The following is a 17175-nucleotide window of genomic DNA, read 5'->3' as shown; positions in this document are numbered from 1 at the left end:
CCAATGCTGCCTCCTGAAAATCTCCTGTGTAGCTTTAAAAAAATGCAGGTGGCTGCTGCTGCCCCCCAAACTCTGCTGCAGTAACTGAGAGCAGCTTCTTAGTGCTCCCTGCTCTTTTCCTGGTGACCTTTCCTGCACCACACCTTGCACTCTGGAAGGACCAGGTGTGTCCCATCCCTCAGGAGATATGGGACAGAGGAGGTTTTTCACCTCCTCCAAACTGCACTGGGCACCTGGGAGACAAATCTCCAAAAAGCTCAGATGCCCTGGTCGTACCTGAGGAATCAGGTTGGGCTCAGACACCTTTTGCTGGTGTGCATAAACTTATTGCCAACATAAATATTCTGTACTCAGTCCAGTCTGAGATATTCACTCGAAGTGCAGTAGATTATCACTTTGTACAAATAATTTGTCACAAAATGAACAATCCAGGGAATGTGGGAAAGGCCAAGAATGACCCAAATGGACCCTGCTGCTCTTACTCAGAACAGCCCAATGCTCACAGATAAATATTTTGTACAAGCTTTAAAGAAAATATTGCAAGTTCTTACAGCAGAAACCTTCAGCAAACCATCTGGTTTGTTTTCTCAGTGTTCTTTTGGGTATGATGCTGTTTTTTAGAAGTTCAGGGAGTTTTCAGAAATACTTGACATTTTTTTCCTTGCCTTAAATGGCTGAATGGATATAAAGAGATTTCCAGTTGGTTTCGAATGTGGCAGCTTCAGCAGGAGGCTCATATATCACCAGCCTAAAAAAGCCTTCTGCTTTTTATACCATTTTCCCACAGTAATGCAAATGTTTGGGAATAACACCAATTAGGACACACGATTTTTTGGGAAAACAACCCCTCAGTGCCTCTGCCTTGGCACAGCCACGCTCATCCTGCTGGACTCTGTGATCATCCTGGTTGGAAAACCAGGAGAAATCCGAGCTCCTGAAGCTTTTATCTACTTCATGGTTTAATTGAAATCTCGGTGTTAACCAGCTTCGTTGCCCATCCAGTATATTCAATTTGTAGAAGACATTGCAAAATTAAACAACGACAACAAAAAAAAATCAATTTCAAACCTGCTTTAATTTCAAAGCCATCTGGCAGGACCTAATTTTTATTCTTCAATCTTTAATAATTTCCAGTGTTACACCACTGAAATAGCTGAGTTTATTCCAATACCCAAAAAAGTGATTTGGATGGCTCAGATATTAAAAACCTCCCGGTGATCGTGTCAGCAGGTAAAAGATACTGAATTTTTCATGCACAATTTAATGTGTAAGAATTTCTCTGCAGATTGTTTTTCCAAGGGCTGATTATGAATCATAAAACCTGCAAAATCATAAAACCATGCCTAAAACCTGTGCCAGCTGTTGGCATCTGCACCATCATTACCACATCAGTATTTCCTAGCAGCAAGACCCCAACCAGTGCTCTGAGGAGCTGAGAAGAAGCTGAGCACTGAGCAAAAGGAAAGTGGAAAGTTAATGGTACTCCTGGAACTAAATGAGGAAATTTAAAGATGTATTTAGAGCTGTATTTTAGAGGAAGGTGGGAAATCACTGGGATGATGTTTGTGTGGTCTCTTTCCCCCTGCTGAAAGCGCCAAATAAGTCAGGAATTCTCCAAAGGAGACCTGGATAAATGCAATGGCCAGAATTTCATCAGTTCCATTGCTGGAGATGAACTTGGAGGGAAAAGTGGAGTCAATACCTCGGTACTGAGCAGCTCCCATGGTTGTACCCTTTCCTTCTCTCTGCATTGCAGATGGAATTGTTTGGATTGGAATCAGAGTCAGCCTCCTCGGCACAGCCCTGCCTAACTTTGGCCACAGAGATCCCAGGGAAGGTTTAACAACAGCTGAGGGATAAATCCGGGCTTTGGGAGCGTGAGCAGAGCTTCACTGAGCTCGGTGCTGGAGAGGAGCTTGGAGCTGGTGAGGAGTTAATTCCTCAGTAACACCATTCCTATCCCAAATCCTGACCTCCCTCTGCCTTCCAGCCCAATGAGGGCACCCAGAGGCTGTGCTGATGTTTTATCTCTGCCTAAAGATGAACCAAGCTCCTGACATCCACGGTGCTGCTCCCAGCCCCTCGCCAGGTGCTCCTGCCTCCCTCGCTCTGTCACAGGATGCAGAATTTGCCTTCTCTTGGTCTCCTCTGTGCCTGGCACTGATGGCAAAAGGAATCTGGACCAAATTCCAAGGTTATCAGGGCCGACAGGATTAGGAAAGGAAGCTGGTGTGTAAGGACCCAAGCAGCCCTGAAATGTGGGCAGCATCTCCAGCCAGGCTTTTCCCCCCGGAGCCTCAGGAACACTTGGGCACGCCACGTTTCACCCCCACCTCCCAATCCCTTGTAATTATCCCTCTAATCCATGAAAGTCTGCGGTGATTTATGCCTCTGTGAAATCCACGCTGGATTTCAGGCAACTTTTCCAGACTTTTCAGAGGTTGGAGCTCCCAGAGCAGGCAGCTGGCGGCTGCTGCACGTGTCAGCCGGCTGGAGCTCATCTCGGGAATCCTGCCAGGGCTGCTCCAGGTGCTGCCCAAGGTGTGGGCCTGGCACAGGACACATTCCCAGGGGATTCCTGAGGATTCCTGCTGCAGGGGCTCCTTGCCACCTGCCAGGTTTGCTGCTTCAGCTTTTCCTGGAAAAGCTGGACAAGCCCTTTGGAGCACAACCTCAGGCTTTGCTGTTTATTCTGCAGGTGACTGTGGGGAAGATGTGAAATTCCCTGGGGCTTGTGCCTGCCAGTCCGTCCCTTTCTGCAGAAGGAATACATTAAATCCCTGAATGAATCCAAGAGAAATCAAGGGCAGTGATGTTCCACAGAGTTTCCAGAAGCTTAACTATGAAAAGATTATCATATGCTGAAGAACAACAGCCTCGTGCTGTGCAATCCATCCACTACCCCAAAAAAAAAATGAAAAAGGTCCTTTCTGTCAGAAGGAATTCCCCAATAAACAAGAGCCCATCTCCCTTACACAATTTGCAGCGTCATGAATGAATAGCTCAGTAATCCAGCAAAATCCTCATGCTTAATGAGATAATGAAAAGTCATATGGCAGATGGAAAAGCTCTCCCAAATCTCATTAACCTGCCTCTTGGCTTTTCTGATAGCAGCAAAAATTGGGAATAAATCCGAGGGGACGGGGAGTTTGCTGCAAAGGAAAATGAGTTTTGGAGAGCAGGGGATCTAACCTGGCACCTGGGCTGGGAAGGGGAAGGCAGAGAAGAAGCGCCAGGTGAAGAAAAATTGAAATATCAAAGAATCAGAATTGGAATAGCAAAGAGAATTCCCGTGATGTCTGTGCCCACAGCTCCAGCATGATCCCCAGGACAGCGGGATAGCCCAGGCTCCCTGACAGCTCCTCCTTTTAAAACCTCAGCTCTGCCTCAAATCGAATCAAATACAACCAGAAACCCTCCCACACTGAGGGAAAAAAGCCACAAATTGGTGAACACTCACAAGTCGCTATTTTTAATCAAGCGGCCAAACCTCGACGGGCAACACCCATTAAAACCCGACCTTTATGCGCGACACCTTCAAGGAGAATTAGGGTTTGTTTTTTTTCCCCTTGGAGGTGTGGCGACAGAGCGGTGACACCTGACAGGTGGGTGTCACTTCCCAAAAAGCAAAAAAAAAAAAAGTGGAAAAGAGTAAAAAAAAACCCCATGGGGGAGCGCTGTGCTGGGGCTCCCCGAGGGCCGGGGACACCCGGGGTGCGCTCGCCCCGGGGCCAGCGGGACACGGGCGGCTCTTACCGTGCAGCAGCAGCAGCCCCTGGAGGGCACAGACGGCCAGGAGGGCTCTGGGCCGGGGCAGCATCCCGGGGCCGGTCCCGGTGCGTGTTCCGAACCCTCTGGAGAAGTTTTCCTTCGCGGCGAGAAGTTTGGGAAAGCCGGAGCGGGGAGGGAGGGGAAGGACGAGGCGCGCAGTTCCCACTTGTTGATTCCAGTTAAATTGTTCTTTCCATTCACCGCTTCATCCTGGGGCTGCGGGTTCTGTTCGCTTCCCCTTCTTCCAGAGGTTCTTGGCTTTTTTTTTTTTTCTTTTTCTTTTTCTTTCCTTCACCCCCTTTCCGCAATCCCCTTATTCCTTTTTTCTCCAATCCCTGGGATTGGGGGGATTGGGAGTCTGGGGGGATCCTGGCTGTGCCTCAGAAGCCTCCCCAGCCCTCCTGGCTGGCGCAGAGTCCCTCAAGGGATGAAAAAGCAAAGCGAAAACACCAGAAAAAGTTTGGCACAAAGTTTCCTCCCCTCGGCGAGCGGCTGCTGGCAGCAGCGCGGGGTTTGGGACAAAGCGGCCGAGCCAGGGATGGATTTCTCCAGGGAGGAGCAGGTGCCGAAGGGGATGGGCAGGAAAACCAAATCCAGCGGGCTGGGGGGAGCTGCCCGGAGCCCACCTGGCTCTGCCCGGAGCCCACCTGGCTCTGCCCGGAGCCCACCTGGCTCTGCCCGGAGCCCACCTGGCTCTGCCCGGAGCCCACCTGGCTCTACCTGCCCGGGGGCACCTGGGCGGGGCGGGGCTGGGGCATGGCCGGAGCCCCGGCTCTGCTCTCGCCTGTCCCCCTCCCCTCCTGCCCTGCCTCTCGCAGGGAACTTGGTGCGAGCCCGAGATTCTTTATAGGGACAGGAAAAAAAAAAAAAAAAAAGCAAAAGAAGGAGGAAGGAGAGACGTCAGCAGCCGAGGCGAGGGGACTTCACTCTCTCTCTCTCTCTCTCTCCCTTCTCCCTCCCTGTCATTTCACTGAGCTCCTGGATTTCCTCTCGCTGCTGCCTGCGATGGGGCAGAGAAGGCAATTCCAGCTGCTGGCCGGCATCAGGTGGCAACACCTTCCTGCAGGGACCCCGGGGAGGGGACAGCAGCTGAGGAGCAGCTCTGTCCTGCAGGAGCCACTCTCTGTGCCCCTTTCCCCCGGGATTTGGCAGTCTGGGCTCTGTTCCTGCTGCTCCCTGGGATGCTCACCCTCCCTGCTGTGCCTCCCTGGCTCTTGGGGCACGCAGAAACTGCCTTGTTTCTACCGGGGCTCTCCGGGAATTCCAGTGATAGCATTTATATGACACGGGTTAATAGAATTAATCGAAACAATAATTTACCTGAGATCCCTCAGGGATTTCTCAGCTGGGCATTATCTCCAGGGCTGCAGAGAACCCCACCACACACCCAGCCTGGCCCTGTGCCTTTGCCCTTGCCATGCCAGGCACGATTTCAGCAGGGATGGGCACTCCAGCCCCCTTTGCCCTCCCCCCTGGCTCTCCCAGCCCTGTCCTGGCTCGCAGCCTCACTCTGGAGGTCACAGCCCGGTGACAGGAGATGTCCCAGAGCACGTAAGGGACACTTCTGGAAGTGCAGCCAGCACTGAGGTGACCAGGAGGGAGCTCTTCTGTGCTATTGCAGTGCACAGATCAGATATGTGGCTTTTAATGTAAAAACACCCATAATGAGAGAGTGGTGGAAGATCCACAGCTTCCAATAATCCAGATAATCCAAATAATACAAATAATCCCAATAATCCAAATAAATCAAATAATCCCAGCCCCAAGACATGAGCCACTGGGGACTCTGGTGCTATAGGCCTCAGATATTCCCAGGTTTATGAACAAGAATCCTCATTTCTCATGCACGGTGTTAAATCATGAATGCTTTTCTCAACATGATCTTCATATAAATGCCCAGATCATTGTCAAGATGACAAATGCATTTTCTATGCCTAAAATTAATTTTTAGAACATACAGCTTTCCCCAGCTATGGGTTACAGCAAAGGAATCCTAAATAACTATGGATAATAGTAAAGACCGATCCCATAGGAGTTTAACTGGAGAATCCAAACTCAAACATAATTATAGGACTGTAGTTTATTTGTAATTTATGGGGAAGTGTTTAAAAATTCATTAGAGGTTACTTACCAGCTGGTAATAAACTGTGTTGTATTTGTGTAATGCCCCAGATAATCTTTTATCTGTTGATAAATGTAATTGATCTTTTAATTGAGATTAAATGCCTCTTGTGTGGGGTTTCACAAGGAATTCAGTTTCAGAACCTGGTCAAGCAGTCCTGACTTTTAAATTCTTTATTTTCTCCCTCATAATATGCAAAATAAAAGTTATAGGAAGGGCACGATTTGTTCCTGAGCACCTTCCTGTGCCTGGAGCAACCTGTTAGAGCTTTTCCAAAGGAGAGCTGATTTCCCTGGCACAGCAGCCTGTTCTGCTCACAAAGATGGGAAAAGCCATTCCCACTGGGCTAGAAGCTCTCCAGAATATCCCAGCTCATTTTTCCATGACAGGTATTCCAACTGAGGAGCTCTTTACCAATATGAACAAATAGCAGCCTCCTCAGGGGAGCAGGAGTGGGGGTAGAAAAGGTCATTTCCCTTCCTAATGAGGCCCTTGGAGCTTTGCAAGGCACCCAGCAGCTGTGGCACTGCCACCATAACTAAATCAAAATAACCCCAACAAGAGGGAGTGAAGGTTCCTGGGGCTGTGTCCCAGATAACTGGGGGGGAGCAGTAACTTGAATTTGGCTGGAATTCCAAGATATGGGCTATGGACCGAGGCAGGGGAGTCTGGGACCTGACTGACCCCAGGAAATGCCACCCTTTGCAATATCTCCCACCCTTTCTGGCAGAGGATTACCTGTGCCATCCTGGCAGGGAGCAGTTCCAGAGCTGGAAATTCTTCCCTTCATTTTGCTCCTCTGTTGGTGCTCATCCATGGAAGGGGACAGAGGGAATGGCTGTGGATCAGGTCTGGAATTGCATCCTCTGCTGGTTTTAGCCTTCAAGGTAAAATGTCTCTAACCCAAGCAGGAGTTGTCCAGCCTTGGGTCAGGGTCAGGCTCTCCTGACTCAGCCCTGCTTCACAAACTCTCTGCCTCCCTCAGCCACACAGGGAAGACACGAATTCAGCCCCTAATCCTCAATTTGAGCTGGGTAATTCTGCCCTGTGTGTTGGGGTGGGTGCTCTGCTGTCAGATCCACGCAGAGAATCCTGGCAGAGTCTGTTCTGCAGGGTGGGATTGTTCTCCAAAGGGGCTCCAAAGCAGCTGGAGAGAGCTGGAACCCCCAGCCATGGCTGAGCTGGTGTGGCCTCCCAGAGCCGGGCTTTGCCTACGGAAAGAGGAGCGAGGAGGACAAAACAAGGGGTTGGAAGTCATTTCTGCAGGTTGGTGATCTCAGTTCCAGTGCCTGTGCCCTGGTGGTGACAGGCTGGGGAGCTGGCACACCCCCAGGCTGCCACAGGCCTGCTGCATCCACATCCTTGTCCCCTTCCTGGACAGACAGTGTCCCTTGAGCTGCAGATTCAAGTCCCTGGAAGGGCTGGTGGAGGAAAGGGGACATTGCCAAGGTGTCTCGCAGTTCTCTGCCATAAAACCCTGCCTGCCCCTGAACTCAGCTGTTATTTATTTATGTCCAGGCTGCCCCAGAGACATTTCTGAGCTGCAGGACAGGTGAGGTGCTAGCTACCCACGGGATGTGCTCCCTGAGCCATGAAGAGAAGCAAAGCCATCAGTTCCCTGAGCTCATCCCAGCCCCACATCCCTGCCAGCATTGCTGCTTCATCCCCAGGAGAGCTGCAGGGCTGGGTGTGCCTGTCCCCAGGGCCAGGCAGGCTGACTCCCCTGCACACACATCCTCCAGTCCCCTGGGCATGGAAACCCGAGTTCACATCCTCACTCTCTGGGCAAACAGGGTGGAGAGCTTTCAGATAAAGATGTTTTTCCCTGGAAAGTGGTATGTTATCAAAACAGAAAGCTTCTGTGGGTGTGCTCTGGCTGGCTTCGGCTAGGGATGGACTTTTCCAGGGAAAGAAAGCACCACCCCAGCCTTGCCTGCAGCTCGGTGATGTCCTGAGTGTGCAAGGCCTGGTTTTGAGTCATGAGCCTGATTTGGGTCAGAAAACTGTATTTTCACATCTTGCCAAAGCCCTCAACAAGTCCACTGGCTGAGCTTTGGCCGTTTCCATCAGCTCCTCACAGACGTGTTTGCTTGCTTACTCCTTTGTTTAGAAAAAAAAGCCCTCAAGAAAACCCCATTTGGCTCAAGCACAGAATGGGAACAAAATGTTTCTCTAGCTGGGAAAAACATTTCCTGCCCAGCTTTGTTGAGGCACACAGCAGCACTCAGGGATCACGGGAGGTGTGGGACCAGCAGGGCCACGGCCACGGCACGGTGTCCTCTGTGGGGTGGCAGCGTCACAGGGAGGGACAGGAAGCACACAGCCACTGACAGAGCCCCCCTGTGACTTTCTGCTTTGTGCAAGAAGGGAAAACAACCAAAAAAAAAAAAAAAGGTTTTAATGAATAATTCAAAGCTGGAAGAGGCCTGTCAGTCACTTCTAACAACAGCAAAGTATAGGTGAAGTAATAGACTGCAAGAAATGTTATTTTTGTATAAGAACTGTTGAGAATGGGGAGTTTTGTTCTGCTGTCACCTTTTCTCCATCCCTGCCTGGCATCCTGGCAGGTTCCTCCCCCTCTGTCCAGCTGAGGTTTGTCCCTGCTGCATCCATGGCCATCCATCCCCAGCCCCAGCCTGTCCTGCTGCTCTTCCCTCACCCAACCCGAGTGAACAGCTCCTCAAACACATCTCAGACAGCAGAGGAAAGCAGGACATCTCCTCCTTGTGCTGGAAACCTGGGAGATTAAAGGATGGGGAGCACTCACCTCCCCTGCCATGGCTGCAGGAGCTGGAGTGTTCCTTTAAAATCCAGCATGGGGCAATGGCTGGTGTTCCATCTCTTTGTGTTTCCTCTCTGAGGTTGTTTTGGAGCATCTCCTTGTAGCTGTTTGACTCGAATCCTTTATTTCTGAGTCTGCCTGGGGAGATCCTTACAGCTTATAAATATAATGTAGGCCTTGGGCCCGTACAGCTCTTACAGAGAATTAAGTGGCTTGGAGCAGCAGCCAGACTTCTGAGCCAAGAGAACAAAACAAGAGCAATGGTAAGGAAAATAAATAGCCATCAACAAAAGGAGACAGGCACAGGGTTTGATCTGCTCTGTTCTGCCAGAGTCTGTGGCAGGAAGACAAAGATATCCACCTAATGGGGAAGAAATTCCTGAGCCAGGTTTCATCCACACACAGCATTTCAGGTAAAGGAAAATATTCCAGCCCTTTGAGGTACTTTCATCCAGACCTTCTCCCAGCACTGACCTTCCTCAGTCAGAGGCCAGATTTCATGTGCAGGGTTTTCCTTTGCCAGAGTATGAACTTCAAAGTGTGAGAAAAAATGGGATTCAGCCAGCGACCAAGAATGCTCATTTTATTTATTTTAGTTTGGATTCTAATTCCCTTCTTACTCCTTCTCTCTCTGTGGGGATAAAGCAGGATTTTCTTACCACTCAGACTGGGAATGAGAAGCATGGCTTGTGTCCTGGTGCTCTGCAGACATTCCCTTCCCACTGGAGGTTCCTGCTCACGTCTCCAGGGCACCATCCCAGCGAGAACCGATTCAAATAACGGGACTGGAGGGAGGAAAAGCACAGACAGGCCTTGACCCTGGCAAGGCAGGAAAACCCCCAGTGGTTTGCATCCATGTCAGTCCCAGAAGGGTTAATTCAGCCAACAGCACAAGGCTGGAGTCCTGCTTTGTGAACTCTGTAATTTGGCACCAGTTTATCTCTCAGCTCTTCCCAGGTAGCGCTGCTTGGTCTGAAGGGGTTTAAAATCCAGGGTTATAAAAGCTGCTCCTCCTCCTGCTGCCTAACCCAAACTGGGGGGAGCTCTGGCTCAGCGTTCCTGGCTGTTTCCTCAGCCCTTGGTGGCTGCAGGAACCACACAGCAGCATCTGGAGCAGGGGGAGATGTTCCCCCAGCACTGCCCTGCAAGGACAGTGGGGAGAGGCCAGTCCAGCCCAGATATCCCAGTCCAGCCCAGATATTCCAGTCCAGCCAAGATATCCCAGTCTAGCCCAGATATCCCAGTCCAGCCCTGATGTCCCAGTTCAGCCCAGATATCCCAGTCCATCCCTGATATCCCAGTTCAGCCCAGATATCCCAGTTCATCCCCAATGTCCCAGCCCAGCCCTGATGTCCCAGTCCATCCCTGATGTCCCAGTTCAGCTCTGATATCCCAGTCCAGGCCAGATGTCCCAGATCAGCCCCCATGTTCCAGTCCAGCCCTGATGTCCCAGTGCCCCCAGCAGAGCTGCACATCCCAGCAGTGCTGTGTCATTAACCATGGCTCTGCTCCTGTCCCTGCTGCAGGTGCCACAAGAACGTGCCCAGTGCTCCTCTGGCTGGGCTGCCAGGGCTCTGTCACATTCCACAAGGGAACGCTCCCTGTCTCCACAGGGAGAGCTCTGGGATCAGCCCTGGTTTGTACACTGGCTCCAAAGTAAACCAGCACGAGCTCCATGAGTCAGTGCAGCCATGAGGCAAAAATAGCAGGCTGGTGTGTGCTGGGATGATGGGGAGAATCAAAGGGACACTGTCTCCCAAAACTAAAATGTCTGCAAATGAGCTCTCAGCCAGCACAGGGCCAAAAGAAATGTTTCTTCCATGGACTTATTTATTTTCTAGATCTGAAAGGAAGCAGTTGCTGAAGACAAGTGGACATTGTGCTGAAGGTTTGAGAAACGAGACATGGTGGCACAAAGACACTGATAGTGGAGCTGCCATCACTGATCTGCATTGTCCACGCCAAGAGGGACTGAATAAAAGCTTGAACTGGAGCCAGTGGAGTGAATAGAAGGGAATGGGGAGATTCCCACTGCCCCTAATGAGATTTGGCTCTGAACCGACATGAAGAAACCTAACTAGCAGTGAATAAACTGGATTCTAAAAATCCTTTCACCTTCGACAGGACAGGCTGGAATTAGTGAAGTGCCAGAGGGAATCTGTTTACCATGCAGTTTTGTTTCCCAAAGGTGGCTGTGTCCCACATGGAGCAGAAAGGCTGAGCTGTGAGTGGTGTCCTTGCACGGGTCAGCAGCTGCGGCCACCAGACTGGAACCTCAAAGCAGAAATCCCAAACATGTCCAGGCTTTTCCACCAGCTTTCCCAGCCCCCTTTGTCCCCCTGCCACCAAGGGCAGCCCTATTACCTGGAGTGGAGGTGTCACACTGAGAAGAGCAGCTGTGAACAGCTCTGACTAGAAATGGAAAGAGCTGGAGGAAAATGGGCACCTGTCTCAAAGCTGAGGTGTTTCCTCTTGCTGGAAGGGTTTGGTGCAGCCCTGGGGCACCAAAACAAGACATTGGCACAGTTAATTGGAAAATTAAGAAGGAAATGCAAGGAGAGTTTATGGGAGGATAGCAGGGTTCATTTGTCTGTCCAGTTCCTGCTCACCCCAGGGGTTGAAGGAAAGCAGATGTTTCATCTTTGTTCATCACCCATGCTTTGATCAGAATCCAGTCTGAGGAGGCTGTGGTGGCTTTTGCAGGCAGGCAGAGCTGGATGTGAGAGCCTTTCTCAGCAAGGTCAGCGAATGAGTCAGTGCAGGGCCAGGAATAGTGCTCAGGAGCAGCCTGATGTGGAGCTGGAGACAACAGGCCCTCCTTTGTCCCCCAGGAGTCCCAGCCCTGCTCAGACCCTCGCTTCAGCACACTCTGCCCATGAATTCCAGAGATAAAGCACACATTTCTTGGATGCTCTTTCTCAAAAAAGAGCTCACCACTCTCAGCACTCTGCTGCTTGGCCTGTAAATAAAGTCAGATTTGTTGTCTCCATTTCTTTCCCTTCCCCAAGTTTCTCCCTCAGCTGACTCAAGCTCCAGGGGATGTCAGACGTGGGATGGGAGGAACCATCTCCCTGTCAGGGCATTCTGACTCAGTGGTGGGGTTCAAACTGCTCCTCCAAAGCTCACCTGTGTGCTCCTGGGTCTCTGTGTCCTGTTCCTCGTCTGCACAGCTGGGCTGAGGATTTATCCACGTTCCCTGTGCTCCACATCTGCAGTGACACAGCCACGGGGTGCTGAGGTTGTCCTGAGCAGGAGCCTCAGCCTGGCAGGATCCCAGGTTTGCCAGCAAGGAGGGGATGTGCTTTGGGGTTAAAGGGGAGGAGGGTGTCACTGCAGCCTCCCATCCCCTGGCCCAACAGGGCCTGGCAAACTGAGCTGGATCTGCAGTAAAACCTGTGTCCCATGGCTGGGAATCCTGCTTGTTCCTGCCTGTGATGTTCACTAACAGGTGAAGCTCACAGGTTAAAATAAAAATGCTGCTCCTCTTTTCTTAAAGCGCCCAAACTCAGTGTTCTCTGCAGGCCAGGCACCTGCCATGTCCCAGCCTTTCAAGAACAAACAGTGATTTTATAAAAGCCTTGCTGTCCCCAGCAGTGCCACAAGGCTCTTCTGTACAGAGGTTCTTTGTCTTCTGGGCACCAGGAAAAATGAAAATACTGCAGGGATTTCCTACTCTAAATGACAGAGGTGGAATAACAAGGGCTTTCAGTAGGAAAACAAGGATTTAAAAATCAGCAAGGTGGGCTCTGAGGACTGCCCTGTGCATTTCTCATCTCTGCTTCCTCCTCTCATCGTCTCCTTGTCCCAGCATTTGTCTCAGTCTCTGCTGCTGTCTTTGGCAGTGAGGGTTGAGCTCCACCTTTTTAGCTTGTACATTTTTCACATAAGAGTTACATTCACAGCCTGGTTTAAAAATGAAACCACACCATGAAACTGCTGCTTCATCTTTTTTTTTTTCCCTCTGAGCTTTAACTCCTTGAGCCAGACTTGCTGCTTTTCTCCAGGCAGTGCTGAGCCCACGCTGGCTGCCGGAGGGATTTTCTGCAGCTAAAGGCACATTTGCCCTGGTGCTGTGTGTCTCGTTACTCAGAGCTTTGTGGCAGCAATTAGTAGGTCACAGAAAACTTTCTGTTCTTCTCCAGGGTCCATGGACATCCTCAGATTTATTGTCCCTTGCTCTGGCACCATCCAAGGTGGGAGTGCTCGGTGTGGAAGTGCAGCCTCAGCCTTTTTTCAGGAGGGGCCCAAAGGAGATCTCCAGTGGGACTGCTCTGGCTTTGCCTCAGTCCTCACTCAGATTTAGAAAAAAAAGGATCAAACCTCTGAAAACAAGTCGGGCAGGAGGGGAGGACTTGCACTTCTCTGTGTCCACACAGTGTGTCACCCTTACTCTATGGCGCCGTGCTCTCATTTACCAGCCCCACAGGATCACGGGTGGCTTTTAGAGGAGAAAACTTCCCCAGGTTTGCTCCCAGTCCATAAACTGGCACTGAGCAGGTGAGATTTCCCTGAGGACACCCTCAGCCTGCAGAAGGATCGAGCTGGCAGCTTCTTTTGGGGCAGCCCTGGCTAAAGAGCCACCGAGGATTGGTGCCAGCACCCGTGGGTTGAGGGGATGCTCCAAGGCCAAGATCTGCCTCTTCCTTCCCAGCATTATCCCAGAGCACTACGGAAATCCTTTGTCTCTTTCCTTCAGGAAAGTTTCCCATTTCCACTTGCTGGAGCCAAGAGTTGGCAACACCAACACTGCCAGAGCCTCAGCAGGAAGATTTGACTTCTCCTTTCTATAGCAATATCCCTCCCCTTTCCTTGATGAGGGTGATGCTCATTCGTGTGGAAAAAGAAATGTACAGGATCTAAAAATTGCCACGTGTCTCCTTTCCAAGGGGAGAGATAATTATTGTGGGGGTGCAATTTTATTTATTTTAAATTTTCTCTGTGCTGGATTTATTGCTCCGGCCCTGAAGGGTTTTGTTGCTCTGTTCGAGGCACACTGAAGTGCTCCCATCACTTTCATGGGATTATTTCAGGAGTAAAGGACTCTTCAAAATGTATCAAGGTAGCAGAATCTGGCAGATGGAGCCTGATACAGAGATGTAATAAGAAGAATTTCACAAGGTAATTTCTGCCAATTTTATCTGCTGCATTAAAATTTAATAGGCAAGAAAGCACCCAGGTTCTGTGGAAAAATCTAACACTGTTTCATGGAAGTTGTTTTAAAAAATAAGCATTTCCTGTGTTTTCTATTGGTGCAGATTGGCACAATCAGAAATTGTTATTTGTCTATTTGTAGATGTCCTGGGTTGCAGTATATTCTATCACCATCCTCATGTACTGTTGAAACCAGGTGAGGCAGTGCTCCCTGCCTCCCCCCCCCCCCCCCCCCGGGCTACCTTCTGTTAATGGGCCCATCAATGCCCTGCCCCATGACTCATAGATAACTTCCCCCTGTATTGTCCCCTGTTAATGGGCCCACCACTGCCTTGCTGCATGACTCAGAGATAACTTCCTCCTGGACTGTTTTCTGTTAATGGCTCATCAAGGCCTTATCTCATGACTCACCATCCCATTGTGAGATGCTCCTCCCCGAGGGAGGAGCCAAGCATTCCATACTGGATATAAGCTGAGAATTCGAACACCACAGCAGCCCTTACCTACGGGACTTCCAGAGGACAGGAGCTACTGCTGGACTTTCAGCTGAAGACCAGACCCCCTTTCTTCCAGAGGATCACGCTTCAACAAGACCACCTCATCTGGACGACTACCATCACCCTAACAGGGTTCCAGGCTGTATTCTGACTCTGTCAGTGTTTTTGATATTATTGCATTTATTCTTTTTATCATTTTCCTATTAAATTATAATTCTGACTTGCGATCTCTCACTGGTTTGATTTCAAACTAGTACATATTTTGGCGCCCAACGTGGGGCATTAACCTGAGAGAAAGTCAGAATTGCAATTTCATATTAACAGAAACCTATCCACCATGGTGGTTGGCTTGTCTATATGGGTACTGTATCTTGCTCTCTATATTTTCCCTCACATGGGGAACTACTTGCCTGTTGTATTGCTCCTGTTGAGACCAGGGAATGGTATGAGAATTGCTTTATTAGTTTATTATGCTTATGACATGATAACCTGTGAGGCAATGAATACCATTCGGAATATATACTCAATTTTGTTTGCTTGTCCTAGTCTGGGCTGCTACATCTGGGACCTTCTCAACAATCGCACCCTGCCCTTGGTGGGAAGAGTGGAGAGTGGTTTCTTCCAGCCTTTCAGGTCAGGCACAGCAGTTTTTAAAAATATTGAGTTCTCTCTGGATGCCAAGGACAGCCTAGTCTTGCTGTTTTGTTTTCTCTGCATGGCCTGCACCATGTACACCATGCTTAGAAACAAAGCACTGTTTGGTGTGGTACAGCGTCTTCTTGAAGAAGAAGAGAAAAGAACCAAGAGCAGAGCAACAGCATCCATGACCACACAGACTGCCACAGAGGAGAAAGGAACCAAGAGCAAAGCCACAGCGTCCGTGTCTACGCAGACTGCCACAGAGGAGAAAGAAACCAAGAGCAAAGCAACAGCATCCGTGTCCACTCAGACTGCCACAGAGGAGAAAGGAACCAAGAGCAAAACAACAGCGTCCATGTCTACGCAGACTACCACAGAGGAGAAAGGAACCAAAAGGGCCATGAGCACCTCCACACAAACAGTCACCGAACCAGAGCAGCCTAAACCGGTAGAAGTTGCCCCCATTCAGAAAAAGAAATCAAAAAGCAAATCAGTCCACATAGTGACTGATGAGGGTGAGGCAGGACCTTCACACGCAGCGGAGGAGACAGAACCAGAGATTATCACTCGCTCTCTATCCCTAGGTGAGCTGCGTGACCTGCGGAGGGAATTCACCCGCCAGACGAACGAGTCCATCCTAACCTGGCTGCTCCGCATCTGGGACGCTGCAGCAAACGACACCATCCTGGATAGAAGTGAGGCCAGGCAACTGGGATCGCTGTCCCGGGATGTGGTCATTGACCAGAGGATTGGGAGAACCCAAGAAACTCTCAGCCTCTGGAGGCGACTGCTGACAAGTGTAAGGGACAGATACCTCTGCAAAGAAGACCTCCAGGTGCACCAGGGAAAATGGAGCACAATGGAACAGGGTATCCGATGCCTGAGAGAGTTGGCTGTGCTGGAGATCATTTTTGCAGAAGATGAGAGATTTCCTAAGAGCCCAGATGGTGTCCAGTGCACGTCACAGATGTGGCTGAGATTTGCACGGCTTGGACCAGAGATGTACTCCCGTTACCTGGCAACACTGCAATAGAGGGAAGGTGAGGACAGGGTGGGTGTCCTGGCCAATAAACTAAGAATCTACGAGGACACTGTCACTGCCCCGTTTCGCACCCATGTCTCATCTGTGGAAACAAGGCTGGCTGAGCAAGTCCGGAGCTTGATTGAAGAGGGCCATCAGAAACTAAAAAAAGAACTTAAGGAAGAAATTTACCACGTCTCCCCAGAACCAACAAGAGTCTCTGCTATTAAGAGTAGGCATTCCCCAGCCAGGGAGAAAGGATACACCCCACGAGGTAACCTCTGGTTTTTTCTCCAGGAGCATGGAGAAGACATGAGGAAGTGGGATGGAAAACCCACCTCCTCCTTAGCAGCCCGGGTACGTGAACTAAAAAGAGAGACAACTACCACAAGGAGCTCATCTAGAGCCAGCGCCGCTCCGGTCTCTCGTGGCCAGAACATCAGAAGGTATAGAAATGATGATATGAGTGATCCTCTTGAAGGGACATCAAGAGCATATTCACCGGAGGAGAGCAACGTGCACCATGACCAGGATTAGAGGGTCCCTGCCTCTAGCCAGGTAGAGGAGAGGGACAACCGGATCTATTGGACAGTGTGGATCCGATGGCCTGGCACATCTGACCCACAAAGATATACGGCTTTAGTTGATACCGGCGCTCAATGCACTCTAATGCCATCAAGGTATGTGGGAGCGGAACCCATTTCTATTTCTGGGGTGACAGGGGGATCCCAAGAGCTCACGGTACTGGAAGCTGAAGTGAGTTTAACTGGGAATGAGTGGCAGAAACACCCCATCGTGACTGGTCCAGAGGCCCCATGCATCCTCGGCATAGATTACCTCAGGAACGAGTACTTCAAAGACCCAAAAGGTTATCGCTGGGCTTTTGGGATAGCTGCTCTAGAGACAGAAGGCATCAGACAACTGAGTACCTTGCCTGGTCTCTCAGACAACCCTTCTGCTGTGGGACTACTGAGAGTTGAAGAACAACAGGTACCAATTGCCAGAGCAACAGTGCACCGTCGGCAATACCGCACCGACAGAGACTCTGTGGCCCCCATCCATACGATGATTCGTGAGCTGGAGAGCCAAGGGGTGGTCAGCAAGGCTCGTTCACCCTTTAACAGCCCCATATGGCCAGTGCGTAAGTCCAGTAGAGAATGGAGACTGACGGTGGATTACCGTGGACTGAATG

The 17175-nt window shown here is 50.3% G+C and overlaps 1 protein-coding gene across 1 annotated transcript in view; it reads right to left on the bottom strand.

Moving 5' to 3' along the window:
* The window catches only part of LOC111929245 (vascular endothelial growth factor receptor kdr-like), a 125100-nt gene extending 120510 nt beyond the window's left edge, over positions 1 to 4590 (bottom strand). Inside the window, exon 1 of the mRNA XM_023926759.2 lies at positions 3757 to 4590. Within this exon, the coding sequence (XP_023782527.2) occupies positions 3757 to 3820 (64 nt within the window). The 5' untranslated portion in view covers positions 3821 to 4590. The remainder of the gene's footprint in view (positions 1 to 3756) is intronic.
* Between the last annotated feature and the right edge of the window lie 12585 nt (positions 4591 to 17175).

The sequence above is a fragment of the Cyanistes caeruleus genome, chromosome 14, assembly GCF_971803275.1.
Source record: "Cyanistes caeruleus chromosome 14, bCyaCae1.hap1.1, whole genome shotgun sequence".
NCBI classification, from domain to species: Eukaryota; Metazoa; Chordata; class Aves; order Passeriformes; family Paridae; genus Cyanistes; species Cyanistes caeruleus.
Note: the sequence above shows the minus strand (reverse complement) of the source record. Positions and strands in the feature narration are given on the sequence as shown.